We start from the raw sequence: 15,913 nt of genomic DNA on the forward strand, positions 1-15,913 counted from the left end.
TATTGTATAGATATCTCGAATTGTCCTTTAAGTAAAAAATGGAATATAATGGATTAGACTGATAGCGTTTACCATTTTCCTTTGACGTTAAGAATTTCTTCATCATTTGGATTTAGCGATGATAAATTCTTTGGAAATGTAAATCTTGGAAGCTGATTTCTACTTTTCTAAAATTTTGACGGATATATTTGTTCAATTCACAATCAAGTTGTATATTGTATCTACTAAAACGTAGTAACAGTGATTGTGAACAGATTTTTGTTTATGTTCACAATAAAAAAAAACAAAACAATCAAAACAAACAATATCAAAAGTAAAAAAAAACAATGAATATTAAACTAACTATTTAAAATTCTATTATTTTCATTATTCAACATTTCAAACTAATAAATAAACAGTTTTTAATACAATTTTATTTTTGTTTTGGTAAACAAACTCGATTGAATTTTTTATTTATATGCTGAAATAAACAATTGACAACACTGAATTTTCTTACGACATTCGAAAAACATATGAAAAATTGTCGTATGAGTTGTATAGAACTTTTGCATAGAAAATACCAACAACATTGTTATGACTATTGCAGCAGCTACTGACATACAACGCTACAACATCGATTGTGAATTGAACAATTTAATAATTTCACTCAAACTACCACCATACAACTGACCCTTTACAATTTCGTAATTATGTTTTTTTTTCACATTTCGTGACAAACTTTTTAGAGCTTCGTCAAGGAAAAAAACTTTTTCTATAATAAAAGAAAAGATCACAAATAATTTGAAAAACAATTTTCAATGTTTAAAAACCACTACTTATTTATTTATGTTTTTGATAAGTGGTTAAAAAATACATCAAAAGTCTACAAAAAACATGAACAATCCCGGTGGTAAATATATGTTAGTACTTTTGGTCATTTATATGGGTATAGAAATTTTACACAAAATAAGGTTTAAATTAATTACAACGACCTAATGATCTAATGTTGACAATTAATTATACTTTTTCGTTTTCAAGAAACAGTTTTGGTAAAAAATGATTTTTATCTTAAGCTGATTTGTAATGGTAGATAAACAAAATTTGTTACATTAATAGACACTTAAAAATAGGTACATATGTATATGGAGATCTGCTTTATATCTGCTTGACTAGGATTTTAATAATGTACAAATACAACGATCCATATTTAAATAACTAAATTGCTAAAATTTCTAATCAATAAATTTGGGGTTTCATGTTCTTGATATTTTTGCAGACATATCTTTGCTAAAAATACCAAAAACTCGGCTGAAAGAAAGTATATTTACTCAATTAAACAAAGAAATATTGTCTGATTGTCTATCTATTTGGTGGCTCTACTCTGCAGCGTCTGACATTGTGTCTATTTGAACGAGTGGCACAAGGCCAACAAAAAAATATTAAAACATTTACTTTAGGATACTCATTTCAATGATTGCAAGTTTGTATTATGTAACATTAGACACATCTAAAATTGGATATTACCACTCAACCGAGATATAACTTACATATTCACATTTTGCTATGATATCGTTTCGCGTTGTGCCTGATGTGCTTGTGCGTGTTGCATAAATAAATGTACTGTGGAGTGGAATGGAATGGATATCTTATCTTTTATTTACACATTCTAAAATACATACTTGTATAATTTCTTAATGCGATTTTCCCCAGTTGTTTTTCCAATATTATGACTTGTCACTTTCTATTTAGAGGGTGAATTTTAGTAAATAAAACGCTTTTGTTTGACTGAGATCATATTTCAATACTTTTTATTTTAGAAATAGTGTTCAATAATGTTAGTGCAACATTTTTTTTTTGGCGAAAATCGCTATTTAATGAATCGATTTATTATTTAATAAGAATATATATCTCAAAGATTAGATTATAACTGTTATATAAACTGACCTCCATTCACGCGCAACTCTAACCTTTAATCTATGTATATGGAATTCCCCACATTGAACTATTATATCGTTTCAAATCCATAAAATAAATATAAATATTATTTGAGCAAAATATGTGCAAAAATGTTTGCCAACTTGTCTGCTGATACAATATTAGATAAACCCATTTTTTTCATTTCAACCCACAGCTAAATTAATCGCTAGCTGATAAGATTAATTAAAAAGTATTTTGATTAGTAAATTTTGTAAAAATAAACTCAAAATATTTTTGAAAATCAATTAATAATTTTTAAGTACAAATTAAGTCTATAATGTTATTAATATTAATACTTTAATCTCGTTGATATCTGTTACAATTGAAAAATATTTTGAACGCACTATTTTGCTTCCGACGCATTTTTCTGATAAAAAACATATTAAATGCCTGTAAGAAATAACCGCTAAAGAAAAATAAATTAAATAATAAATTAATAATACTACACAGAAATTATAAAAGAAGAAAAATGAAAAAGTAAGAACACTAAAATGTCCACTTTAATATCTTGGCGTCAAGAAGCTTTAATTTCTTATCACCACTTACTACTGGTTCGAAAATATGTATGTAACACCTAATCCTCTTATTACAGAACAGTTCTAAAAATAGTTTTAACTGGAAATTAAATTATGAAATATGATTAATTAAAATGATTTTTTGTGATTTCTTTACCATTTCTTCCTATTTACGGCTATTTTCCGTCTTAGTCTTTAGTCTTTTTTGCACAATATAAATAAATATATTATTAAATCATGAGACCCTTATATTTGCACAATTCCTCCCCATATACGTCTTAAAGCCTTGTTGGACATTAAATTTACATATAAGTATAAATCATAAGACCCTTAACTGTCAGTGTTTTTTTAACCCATATATTTATTTACAAATCCTCAGATTCTACTTTAAAATAGTTACATAGAGACCTCTTGTTCCACAACGATGATTAAGAGAATGTTCATATTTCCTTCCAAATGAATGCTGGATAAATATTTCGTAAGATTAAACCTGAGAGGAATAATAAAAACTCTATTCCAAATATTACTAAATATTTTATATATATGATGCAATAAAGTATATCTTTAAACTTGAACAAAAACAAAAAATCTGTCGAAAGAGTGCTAAGTGCTTTATGTTGTAGTTTAAACGTAATAAAAATATAATTGTTTTACTCTGCACATGAATAATGTCTAAAAGAAAAAAATAATAAAATTTGGGCCTGGCCTGATTTGAATCAAACAAAACATTATAACGACCGTTATATTTAAAATAAAATGTAAATGACAACTTCTAACAAACCAAAAAGTATGTTGGCCCAAACTTGTATCGATAACAAAAAATTAAACATTTGATTTGAACAAAAGAAAAATTGTTTACGGTTTCTTTTTTTAATTTTTATTTAACAAGAAAAGTATTTTTAGATGTTTTGTATTTAGAAAATAACAAAAACAAATCACTTGGTTGGATTAAATGACAGTGGCTGAACGACTGTCTATATGTAACAATTTAAAAATCAAACTCTTCACAAAAAAAAAGAAAAAAAACGAAAACATCAACCAAAAGAAATACCTTCAAGAACATTTAACAAACATTTTGTAAATGACCATTATTAATTTCCTTGTATCGTGTTTATTGACTCCAAAAAATCCCTTTTTAATTATTTTTACAATAGATACCACAACATGAATAGAAAAAATAGACTTAAATCCAAGTAATTGTGAAATAAATGACTGCCTTGCCGCCGGCAAACTATAAACACACGCTAACAATTCAGGTGTTAGAGCCAAACAATTATTTTGTTAACTCACAATTAAATATTCACAAAAAACTCACACATTCTCATTGTTCAAAAATACGTTTAAACATTACACCAACATTTTCAATTACCAAATACATTTATTCTTGCTAGTGTGGGTGAGAGCTTCTGGTGACACCTTGTCCAAATAATAAGCCCTTGGGTCTGTTATACACTTAGAGCGGTAGCTTTGATGACTAGATCATAAGTTTAATACAATTGATTTATAATGTCAAGTTGAAAGTTTTATTTTTTTTCGCTATTGGTACTTTTTTCAAAAATATTTATAATAAATAACTACAAACACAAAGAAAATTATTTACAATTTTGTTTAGATATGTGAATGTAAAGTTTGCTTATAGGAACAACTAATAATTAGGTATTTTATTATAACGACTAAAATAAAAGGGACATTCACTTAATAATTTTATTTGGTATAATTTTAAAATGTATGGCTTCTAACATTAATAAGTTGTACGCCATTTTTTTAAAAATCTTAACCATTAAACGATTTGTGTAAGCAAACGTTTTTTTGATTCGAAATTTTCTATTTTTGTACAAACAAAGCCGTCTATTACGGTCGCCGGGGACTTGTAGTAAAAACGATATGTTTAAAGCAAGAGGAATATTCAACCAGACATAAAAATGTAATATTAAAAAGCTTTTACTGAACTGCTTTTAAGTTGGTATTCAAACGCCAATTGATAATCAGTAGAGTCCGACCGAACTCAAAATTTCGTTACACCGAACCCGAACTTCGGTAAATTTGAAAGTTCGACCGAACCCGAACTTTGTTCGGTTTTCAAAGTTCGGTGACACCGAACTTTTTTCTTAAATGAAAAACGCATTTATGATTAAAAAGTAATAAATTTATAACATTTAAAACCAAAATATGAACATTCGAAGGATTTTTTGAAAAGGGTCTTTAATTAGCAATTGGGTCAATTATCAACTAATTCCGAATCCCAGAGAGTGATAAATTTCTAATAACAAACTATTTTTGTGAAATGTATATATCTTAATACCTTTATTTTTGGTTTTTAAACGATTCATTGCAATGATATAATTCTCTGTAAGAACACGCAGAGAAAAACATGGCTGTGGGTAAAATTATGATTGTAGTATAAACATATTATCGTTATTGTAACAATTTTAAAATATCATATTATGATTAAATACCGTCAAAATATTTTATCATGATATTTTTGTATTCATTATAATATTGTTAAACTTTATCATATTATGATCGAAGGTGTATCGAAATCAAAATAAATTTTATCGAATCAGTAAAATTACAGTTTCTAAAAAAAATGAAAAATATATATAATATCAAGATAATATACTTACAATACTTAACACAATTCGCAAATTTAAATTTGACGATTTATATGAAATTTTGGTTCATAAAAAAATTTAAGTATAATTTCATAAAAATACTAGTATTTTTAAGTCTGTTAGTCATTTTCTAAAGCGAACCTTATATGGAGGCCATGTCGATATGTCAACCGATTTTGATTATTTTGTATACCAATTAATCTGCAACATTAGTTTAGGTCCTCTCGTTTTTTATGAGACTGACTGACTGACATGATCTAGATCGTTTGAGAATAAGGACCTAGAAAATTTCAATAGGCGAAACTAGATAATTCAAATTAAATGTTTCACTTTTCTTAGCTTTTTAATCACTTTCTGGTTAACTGTTTTTCAAATCAGCCGAAAAAATGAACAGTTAAAAAGGCGTTTTGTACCTATGAAATCGGAAATTTATTGTACAGCCAGGATGTATGATAACTTCTGTAAACAAATTTTCAGCATTTTTAAAACTTTTTGATGATGTAAAAATATGATAAACATTTTATAAAAAGTTCGGCGTTCGGTGTTCGGTAAAAATTTCGCCGAACACCGAACGTTGCCCGAACCTCACTTTTTACCGAACTCCGAACCCGTACCCGAACGTTCGGTCAGGCACTAATAATCAGATATGTTGATCTGAAAATATATTTTATCTAAGGCTGTATGGCCATATATCACATTGTCTATTTCAAACTTTAATTTTTATACACGCTGAATTTTTCTTGACTCAGTCTCTGTTGCTTAGGTAATGTGGTTTCAAATAAAAATCTATGTGTACAAAATTTCCATGCCGAAAATATTTGAAAAAAGTACCTGATAACAAGTTATACTTTTTATTAAGCAGAATTTAAATCTAACTTCAGATTTTCACCATTTCGTCTGGGATTTGAGATATTGTGTCCTGATGAATGAAAAAACGCATTTATATTCTTATGTGTGCTGCTACTATTAGAGGGCGGAAAAAATCTGTCTACTAAATCGGACATTAAGAACTTATGTATCCTTAGTTTGTATATACATAAATTAAGATGAACGTATTGAACTGTTATGCAATAACATCAACCTAAAATATTTTACAATATTTAATTCACCTATATTTGAAGCACTTTTACGGACTCCCTTGCCTAATATTCGACTCACTGCACCATAAATATATATTTAATGTTGTTTTTTTTTTTGTAACACACAATTAAATAAAATTTGCAAACAAAATGACAAAGCCGAAAATAAAGTACTTCTATATCAGATGAAAAAAAGTCATTACTTAAATACTTCGAAGTAGTGAAGTCAGTAAGTGGTCGGACGCAGAGGACCACAAAGGGATCAATACCGATTTTTCGTTAACATGAAGAAAAAAATTTGTTCTATTAAGCTTTGATAGTTTATGAATAATAGGCTAAAAATTTACTGAATACCTCTATTATTTTAACAACGTTTATTAATTTTGTTTGTTTACATTCCTAATAAAATAATTTGTTTTTTTAAGTACAAGTATAAAGGTCGTTTATGAATGAATTTTAATATTTATGAAAAAAGAAAACACAAACCTAAATTCTTTATTTAATCATGTACTAAAACTAAAATACCTTTATTAAACGTGTATGATGTGATAAGAGACATTTAAATTCAGTTATTCCTGTCCAATATCTGTTATGATGGATTATATGGCGCCAATTTGTTAAATTCTTTATGAATTTATAGTTCCTAAAAAGTGGTTGGTACCATATTTTCATACATGATATATTAGTTTTCAAATAAACCCTAACTGGTCAGTTAAAACAAATTGTGTTTGTTTTACATTAACTGTTAGTAATAAATAATGTTCGAAAATGGCAAAACATTTATTAACTTTACGTTATTAATCCTAACTGCAATTATTTATCGAACTTGAAATTTTACTTAACATGATAATCGTTTTAAAATCGTAAGCCAAATTTTAAACTTCTTGATAAGCATATTGGTGTTTGTTTAAATGTTACGCAAAGCTCAAGGTGTCACCATTCTAAATCGCAATTCTGACTTTCACTTTTGGAAAAAATAAGTTATTAATACACATATGACTATAGGTTTCATTTGCATATCTGTTGCATCTGGATAATTGTAAATATGTACGTTTATAAAAACTCTTCCTTTACATTGTTTTGTTGTTGTAATTGTATTTTATTAAACTCAAAAGTGTCATTACTACATTACCCATATCAGGAGATGTCATCCTACTGATATTTCAATATAATGCACCAACAACGAACCATTCAAACAACACAACAGACGCCATACAATAAAAAAGTACTAACGGAGATTCAGTAGAGATATACAACTGTACACTGAGTCCTCTTGGTGCGAGACAAAACGGTTTTGGGAATTCATTACATATGCATGTTGAATTAAAGATTATTGGATCTATCCTGAGTCAATTATATCGTCGTGGATTGCAATTTCAACAAATTTGTTTGAATCTGTTAGTTACACTTTTCTGAATCCGTCCAGAACTTGTATTATACAGGTCAAAAAGATTTGAAAAAGACAAAACCCAGGGACCCAAGTTTTTAGCGGAGCTGCATATGCCCCCATTTTATCCATAATATTAGTTTTTTATTATCTTCACTTTGTTATAACGTCTCTAATATGACCCAATTTTTTTCAATCTTTATATTTGACTATTTGATAAGAAAGAAGAGGTCAAAATCATTAGGAAAGATTAAAAAGATTTGAAAAATATATTGAACTATTTAATAAAAACACCATTTCAAAATTACCAGGAAAGATTTCTCAAATGGTCCCCATTTCTTATTAGAGTTAAATATATTAAAAATTAGACTCCGATTGAATTGTCCGAAAAAAAGATTTGGGTCCAGTAGAAATTTTCAGAAGATATTGAATAGAATAGAAATGAAAATACGAACTTACTTTTTTAGTATTTTTATTGAGTTTAGGAGAGAGGAATTTGGAATTTTCGAAAATCCGGAGATCCCGAATAAAACACACTAATTTTCAAGTATACATATAGTATTTGGTGTAAATCCACAAAATTTTTAATGCAGAGTATGAGTGTATGAACGTATTTACATATCTATGTATGTATGTATGTATGTATGTATGTATGTATGTATGTATGTATGTATGTATGTATGTATGTATGTATGTATGTAAATTATGTATAGTCATGAGTCAAACAAGCCAGTCAAACAAAACAAATAAATAAACAATTTAAAATTGTTACTGATCTGGAAGTCAAGTTGCTTGTCATAAAAAATTATTATTGAAATGCCAGTACAAAAGAATGTTACGAGTTAAAAACTTTTTATTATTTTATTTTTGGTTGAGATCGTTAGTTGGTTGGTTCGTTCGTTGGATGGCGGTTTGGTTGTTCGGTTGCTGGTTGAATGGATGACTGGATGGATGGTTGGCTGGCTGGCTGGCTGAATGCTTGAGTTGGACGCAGGCAACAAGTACACTCATGTACAGATAATGCGTAAGATGCAATTTATGTTCTTCATTTAGAGCTGCTCATACTTACTTATTTACTAGTTATGTTAAGGAGCATGATATTGATGAAGTTAGTGTCTGGCTGTGAGCATGATTGTTTGCTTCATCTGTCATGTCATCCATTGGAAAGTATAAAATGCTCATATTCAGTCGAACATATAAATGTATCAGTATTACTGTGTTCTTTTTTTTTAAGGAATAACTAAGAAAAGTTTTAATTTTTTTATTAAATTTGTTTTTCAAAAAATAATCAGTAATCATGATCATAAATGGTAGTAGTAGTAGTAGCATTGAATATTTTAGTTTTTTTATTTTTATTGGCATGTATGAGAAGTATGTAAATGCACTACGGCATAAGCAGCATAGTGATGGTAAGACACATAGTCCATACACTTGACTGACTTTTTGGTTACTTAATCATTACATGTCTGCCTGACTTTAACATCAAATACGGAGTCCATGTAGAGATCATCTGTGTGTTTGAGTCAGTGTCTATAGTTGTTAGTCATAAATAGTATTTTTTGGTGGCTGTAGCAGCAGCAGTTAATAAAGTGTATCTTGTAATTAATTAAGCTTGTGGTTTGGTAGGAAGTTTTGCAGGCAAAACAACTGAAATAAACTCAATAATTTGTTGATATGGTAAATGGAATTTCGTAAATTGCTCTGCAATTTTTGAATTTCATTGGTGTGAAATAACTCGTAGATGTTTGTATGAAATAGCAAAAAAGTCAGGGTATGTAATATATATTTGCGTACCGATTGATTTTTTACTATAAAAGTAGCATTTTCTAAATATTCAATATGATACAATGATTCGTAGATCCATCATTATATTGATACACCGTTTTTAATCACAAATTTATATATATATGTATTTAATATAACAGATACTTCCTTAAATTATTATTCAACAATGTATATTTATAGAACCCAAATCCACCATAAACGTATATATAGATGATGTCGTCAACACAACAATCGGTCTATTTAATGCATCCTCTTCAAGAATTTAAATCTCGCTGTTGACAAACTGCTGAACTATCTTAAAGATGTTTGTTTAAAAGTACTGAAAATTATGTTAGATGTAGGGAACTATTCTTATCGAGAATACCACTGTTTTTGTATTTAGACTGTAGACAGACAAAAACCAGCTAAATTAAATAATAATTTCAAATGTCACATTGAATTGATTCTAAAATATTTACAAATATTTCATTTGATTTGTTATTTTTTATTTCTTATTCTTTGCTCAATGCTAAAAATATTTCCTTTTAAGATATTTATCAAATTTGCAAAAAGTATGCATATTTTGTTCATTTGTACATTTTTTACTTAGATTTCAGTTTTAGTTTAGTTTATTTTTAGTGAGTCAAGCCAATTCATTGTATTTTACGCGCTTACTTGACAAGTGACAACTTGACTGCACAAAATTGACAAAATTATCTGAAAAATTTTTTCAAATACAAAAACAATCGTACAAACGCCAAGAAGAACAGCCACGAGTTCAAAATTAAAAAAAAAGAAGATGCTTCTACGAGCAGAAAGAAATTTTTGAAATTATGAAATGTCATAATCACATAGTCACAAATGCACAAACACATTTTTGAACACACAATCACACTAATGTATTAATAATGAAATCTAGATACAATGTTTTTGCGTATGGTATGCAAATGAGAATCTGTTTATTAGGGCAGTATCATGACTGTCAGAAAAATTTACTAGAAGATGTATCTATGACATTCAGTTATGGGGCATGATGACTTCCGCGTTAAATATATAAAAATTACAAAGCATCAAAATAAATTTTTAAAAATGATAACGAACATGATCATCACGATTTTAGATATGACATACTTAGTACTATAATGTCTCATATTAAATGCCTAGAAAGGTTACTCTTCAAAATACTATGTATTTCTTTTTTCAGAAGATTACATATGTATAATTACCCAGCTAGCATTTTTAGGAATACATTTATGACGTCGTCGCGAGAGAAAGGTTATATATCCACAACTCTACTAAAAGAGCATCTTATCAGTTCCGACTAATTTTTGCATCTATTTCGAGTCATGTATGAGTCGAAATACTAGTCGTTTCTTTGTCATTTTCGAATCCTATTTTAGTAATTTTGAGTCTTTTCTGAGTCATTTTAGGTTTGTTACAAACAAATAGAATAATACAGAAAACAGTTTATGATCTTCCGACAAAGTAAAATATAATTATATAACAAATATATAACCGATCATATTTCGAAAATCAAGATTAGTGTACATTTTGTTATTGTTTCTCGAATAAATCAGATTTTAATCAATAATTATGACTATTTGGAATTAGTTAAGGGACATTACATTGTTTTAATTTAAATGTTTTAAACTAACTCAAATAATTATACATTTAATATTACAAACGGAATAAAACTTATATTAACATATTTTAGGTCACACACAAATGTTGCCAACTCTTCTTAATGAGTTTTTATGAGCCTCTCTCGAATCAATTCGAATCAATGATCAATTTATTATTGCTATACTTTTTGTTATTGTTTTCCCAAGTAATCAATTTTCAATCATATATCAGGATTATCATCAAATAATTTTTTAAGCGTGTTACTTATTGATAACTTTTAACTCATCAAAAGGAGTCAAAAAGACTCAATTTGCTGATTGATCATCCAAATGCGCGACTCGCGAACTTATCACTAAGATTTTGCGGTTTTCTTGGCCCCAAAATATATTTTAACCCCTCAGTTAATGATAAACTACATATGTGCATGACTTCTAATGACTTCCTGAATGTAGTATGTATGTATACATGTCAACAAAAACATGGAAAATATGAACTACCTTAATATTTCACAAAGCCCAAACGAAGACGACAGACATTTAGGTTCAAAACGACAAGCATTTATATTTTTAGGTGACATACCCTCTGTTGGACGTCTGATGGTTAGTTGAAATATCTTAGCTTGTCAATCAATGTGTGTATTTTTTTATTTCATATTTCGAAGTCATCATCTTTTTATTTTCTTTCTCTGTGGTTTTATTCAAGGTACAAAAAAGTCGTTTCTTAACTGGTTATTAGAAGTTCGTATTTAGTGGTTTTATTAATTTGATAGAAAACTATAGATTAATAAACTGGTATTAAAGATCTTCTTCAAGTCGCAATACATTTATTAACACTCACTCTTCGTTGATTAAAATTTAAAAATTATTTTAATAATAATTTTGATTGTCCAACAGTACAATTAATCTTCTCAGTTGATTTTAAAGTTTAATTTCATTGTTGTTTTTCTTTAAATCTGACTCATTGTATAACAATATAAATTTCTTTGTATTATTGTTTGTCTTGTATTAAATTAAGCTGATTTAAGCTTTTCTTATCTAGATTATTTAGTTTATTATTTCTTTATTGTAATATCGAGATGGTTGCCACATAAGGTGGGACACGAGTCAAATATTCTGAGAAGAAAATGTATGTAGTATATGCATGAAATGCACTTTTGCCTTGCATGTTCCTAAATCCAAATATTTGTGAAGAAGTAAAATGGCTGTTAAGGTAGTGCTTACAAGTAGTTTTAGCACGCAACAAGTTTTTAACACAGTAATTAAATGTTTAATTGATTAGTTGCTAAAAACAACACATATTAAAAAAATTATTATTTGAAAAAAACATTTAATTATTTCATTTATTATATATAAGTAGTAAGTTAATGTATTATGAATGTATAGTCGAGCATGGCCGACCATATGATACCCTACACGAGTCAATATGTTAAAAATATGGATTATTTTGTAAAAATAAAGCGTTTAATTTATTATTGCGGAATATTTATACCCTACATCACTTTAGTGGGGAGGGTATATTGGGTTTAATTATACCAATCGGCTTAGAATCATTTTCTGAGTCGATTTAGCTAGCTATGGTACCGTAGACGAGGCCTATTGAAAATGATTAACATCGGCCCATTATTTCACCTAGGCCACATACAACTGAACCAGCTAAATAGGGCTTTAAATTCATAATTATGTTTAATATACTCGTATCTCGACAAAATGCTACAAAACCAAGTTATATACTAGCTTTGATGACCCTCATAAACTTTATAATTATAGGGCCTCATTTAACCCTAGCCCGTATAAAAAAAGTGAATTTTCGCCTTCAGATCATTAACAATGTGACTATTTCAACAGCGTTTGGACCAAAAAAAAGAGTATGTGCCAGATTTCATTATGTTATCAAAACTAGTAGCGTGCGCACAAGGTTTAAATGGGCACAAACACAGACGGACATAGCTAAATCGACTCATAAAGGGATTCTGCGCCGATTAGTATACTTTAAGGTAGGTTTTGGACCAATATTTTTGGGTGTTGCACACACTAGCACAAACGCATAATACCCTCCCCTGGCTTGGTACGGAAATTATTTTAATTTCGAATGAAACTAAATACAATCGATGTTATTATTAACGGAATGAGGAAGCGCTGGAAGGAAAAACTTTGGACCTGATTTCATTGACCCTGCACTAAAATAAATCGAAATACTAGAAATTTCAAGTTCGATTTTGAAATTAAGATCTTCTAACGTTGTTAGCTCGTAGGAGTAGACTAATGAAACCCTAAACAACAATGAATGTATAGTCGAACATGGCCGACTATATAATACTCCACATCATTGAGTATGTTTAAAATGTGGATTATTTTGTAAATAGTCAATAAAGCATTTGGCTTCAAAAGGGCTCATATGGGTAAATATGGGCATATCCTTATCTTTATTAGTGTTTTAAAGCGTATTTGACCTTTAAGTCAGGCGAGTTTGTATGGGGCCTAGGGTCAAATGAGAACCGATCATTACAAAAATCGGCAGTGTCATTTAAATATAAATAAAACTAAGTTTTCCCTAACCCCTGATTGTATGGGGATTAGGCGAAATAATGGACAGATTTCTATTATTTTTAATAGCGTTAATTTCTTCGGTTGAAAGAAGAGTATTTGTCAAATTTCATTAAATAATTTTGACAATTGCGATATGTAGCGTGTACAAAAGCTTTAGGTGGACACACAGACGGATGGACATAGCTAAATCGACTCAGATGGTCTCCCTACTATAAGTCATATGAATTGCCAGAGCTTTTGTTCCATCTAAATTTCTTTGTAGTTTGAAAAATCCTATAAACTTACCTTGTGGTTTTGGTACATTTCTTTTTAATTGCATCCATTTGTATGTGGGCAAGTTATTGCCATGACTTGGAGATTTGGTTTGCGTGTTATTATTATTATTGGAACCACCACCATTTGAGCCCGACGTACTGGTCACTGATGATGTAGATGGCGTGGAAGTGGTGGTTGTGCCACCAGGTGATACTACATTTTGTGATCGTGAATTTTGATTGACACACGTCATGTTAGGTGGTGAATGATGTTGTGGCAATGACTGCTGTGGGCCAACCATAGGTGGATTTCCTTGACTGTGGGCTGGTAAATGTTGGGGCATATTGTGAGGGTGTAAGTGGGGATTCATATTATATGAATCCATTGGTAAACTGCTGGAGTCCAATGTGTTGGCATATGTAGCGTTCATATGATGTTGATGAGGCCATAATTGCGGAGAGTGCTGTTGATTTTGTGTATTATTTGCACTGGCAGTCAAATGCATTAGTGTGTCATCCATGTTGTATTGTGAATGTAAAACTGAAGCGTATTTTTCTTCAGCTGGCAGGTAGTTGCTTGGATTGGAATGTTGATGATGAGGAGAGTTTTGATTGTACAAACAATCTAGGTTGGTGTAGCTTAAACCATTTTCCGAACTAATTATGGCTGGATCCATAGGAACACTTTGAGCAGCATTGGCCGCATTAACGGGAGAACTATTAGTGGCTGGTGGGACTGTGGCTACAGCAGCAGTAGCATAATAAGCATGTACTGTGTCACTTTCATAGTAAACTGCTTCGCTGGGCGAGTGACTGGTATTGGAGGGATGTGAAGGTGTAGCTGCGGCCAAGGTATTGGAAGTGGTAATTCCATATTCGGCTGCGGTAGGACTAAACAAATGTGAATGAGAATGGGAGTATAACGGCTGTCCCTGGACCGATGGTTGACTGGGAGGTGGTGTTAGTTGTTGGGGCTGTTGTTGCTGTTGTTGATAGTAGTTTGGCGATGATCCATCATAAGCGGTATATCCACTATTTAGATGATTTTGTTGATGATGTAAAGCCCCATGTGTCATGACCGATGAGTTTGGAAAATATGCATTGGGATACGCATTGGCAGCAGCAACAGTGGTCATGTCTGGCACACCAGAGGCTCCAGTGTGATAAGTATTAGAGTGATGAGGATGATGATTACCGTACATGCTGCTAATGTCCATCATTTTTGCGTTACTATACCGGATATTTCGTTTAATAACCGGTTACTGGTTATTATTTTTCCTTTTTTTCTTGATCACAGTATACACGAAAACACTTTTTGTTTAAAGTAATTCCAAAATTTGATATTGCTTATTTAATTTTTTTTATAATTTTTATCAATTCTTATCACTTTTTTTTGGTTGTTCAAAAATTTTGATTATTTTGTTTTCACTGTTGTTTGATTTATGTTTGATTATAGCTAATTAAAATACATGTTTTTATTAATTAAATTGGCACATATTTTATTTTATATATATTAAACGGATGAATTTATATTCGTTTTGTAACCAAAATATCCACAGGTTTTCGGTTACAAAATATTTTTAAATTAATTTTTTTATTTTCTAAATCACTTCAAAATTCCGTCGCTTTTAACCTCTTATTGCGTTTATTCGTATGTTTTCTAATGTTGGTTTTTATTTTAGATCGTTTAAAATTTAAAAACAATCATTTAATGTTTTCAATAATTTTTGTTTTCAAATGAAAAATTCTAACGAGTGCGCACAAAAACGAGTCAATCTCGCGTGAAACCAATTCACAACTGATTCACAAGTACAACTACCCGTATACGGCATAGTCAACACACAATGTCTGTCTGCTGCCTGTCAGTGTCAGTAAACAACCACCACTACAACAACAACGATAACAACTAGTTCCTGTACAACGTTATCTTTGGACTAAATAACATAAAACTCCGCCTTCTACTTGTATCACACTGGTTGTTTCTGTCAGTTGAATATCCAGCACTGAATATGCTTTGATATTTTGTCTCGTTTTCGTTAAATGTTCCTTCATTTTATCTTGTTCCAATGTGTTTTTCTTTTCGATGTATTCGCCAGGTATTAGTCACTTTTTCATTCACTAATACTAGTTTGACCATGGTCGTCGTAAAATATAAAGAAAGGGTAATTGATACCGCT

At 29.7% G+C, this 15,913-nt stretch overlaps 1 protein-coding gene across 1 annotated transcript in view; it reads right to left on the minus strand.

The window, feature by feature from the left end:
* LOC111674592 (homeotic protein labial-like) overlaps window positions 1-15,523 on the minus strand; it is a 32,335-nt gene extending 16,812 nt beyond the window's left edge. The window contains exon 1 of the mRNA XM_023435246.2: window positions 13,768-15,523. Coding sequence (XP_023291014.2) covers window positions 13,768-14,956 — 1,189 coding nt within the window. The 5' untranslated portion in view covers window positions 14,957-15,523. The remainder of the gene's footprint in view (window positions 1-13,767) is intronic.
* Between the last annotated feature and the right edge of the window lie 390 nt (window positions 15,524-15,913).

This window comes from Lucilia cuprina, chromosome 4 (assembly GCF_022045245.1).
Source record: "Lucilia cuprina isolate Lc7/37 chromosome 4, ASM2204524v1, whole genome shotgun sequence".
NCBI classification, from domain to species: domain Eukaryota; kingdom Metazoa; phylum Arthropoda; class Insecta; order Diptera; family Calliphoridae; genus Lucilia; species Lucilia cuprina.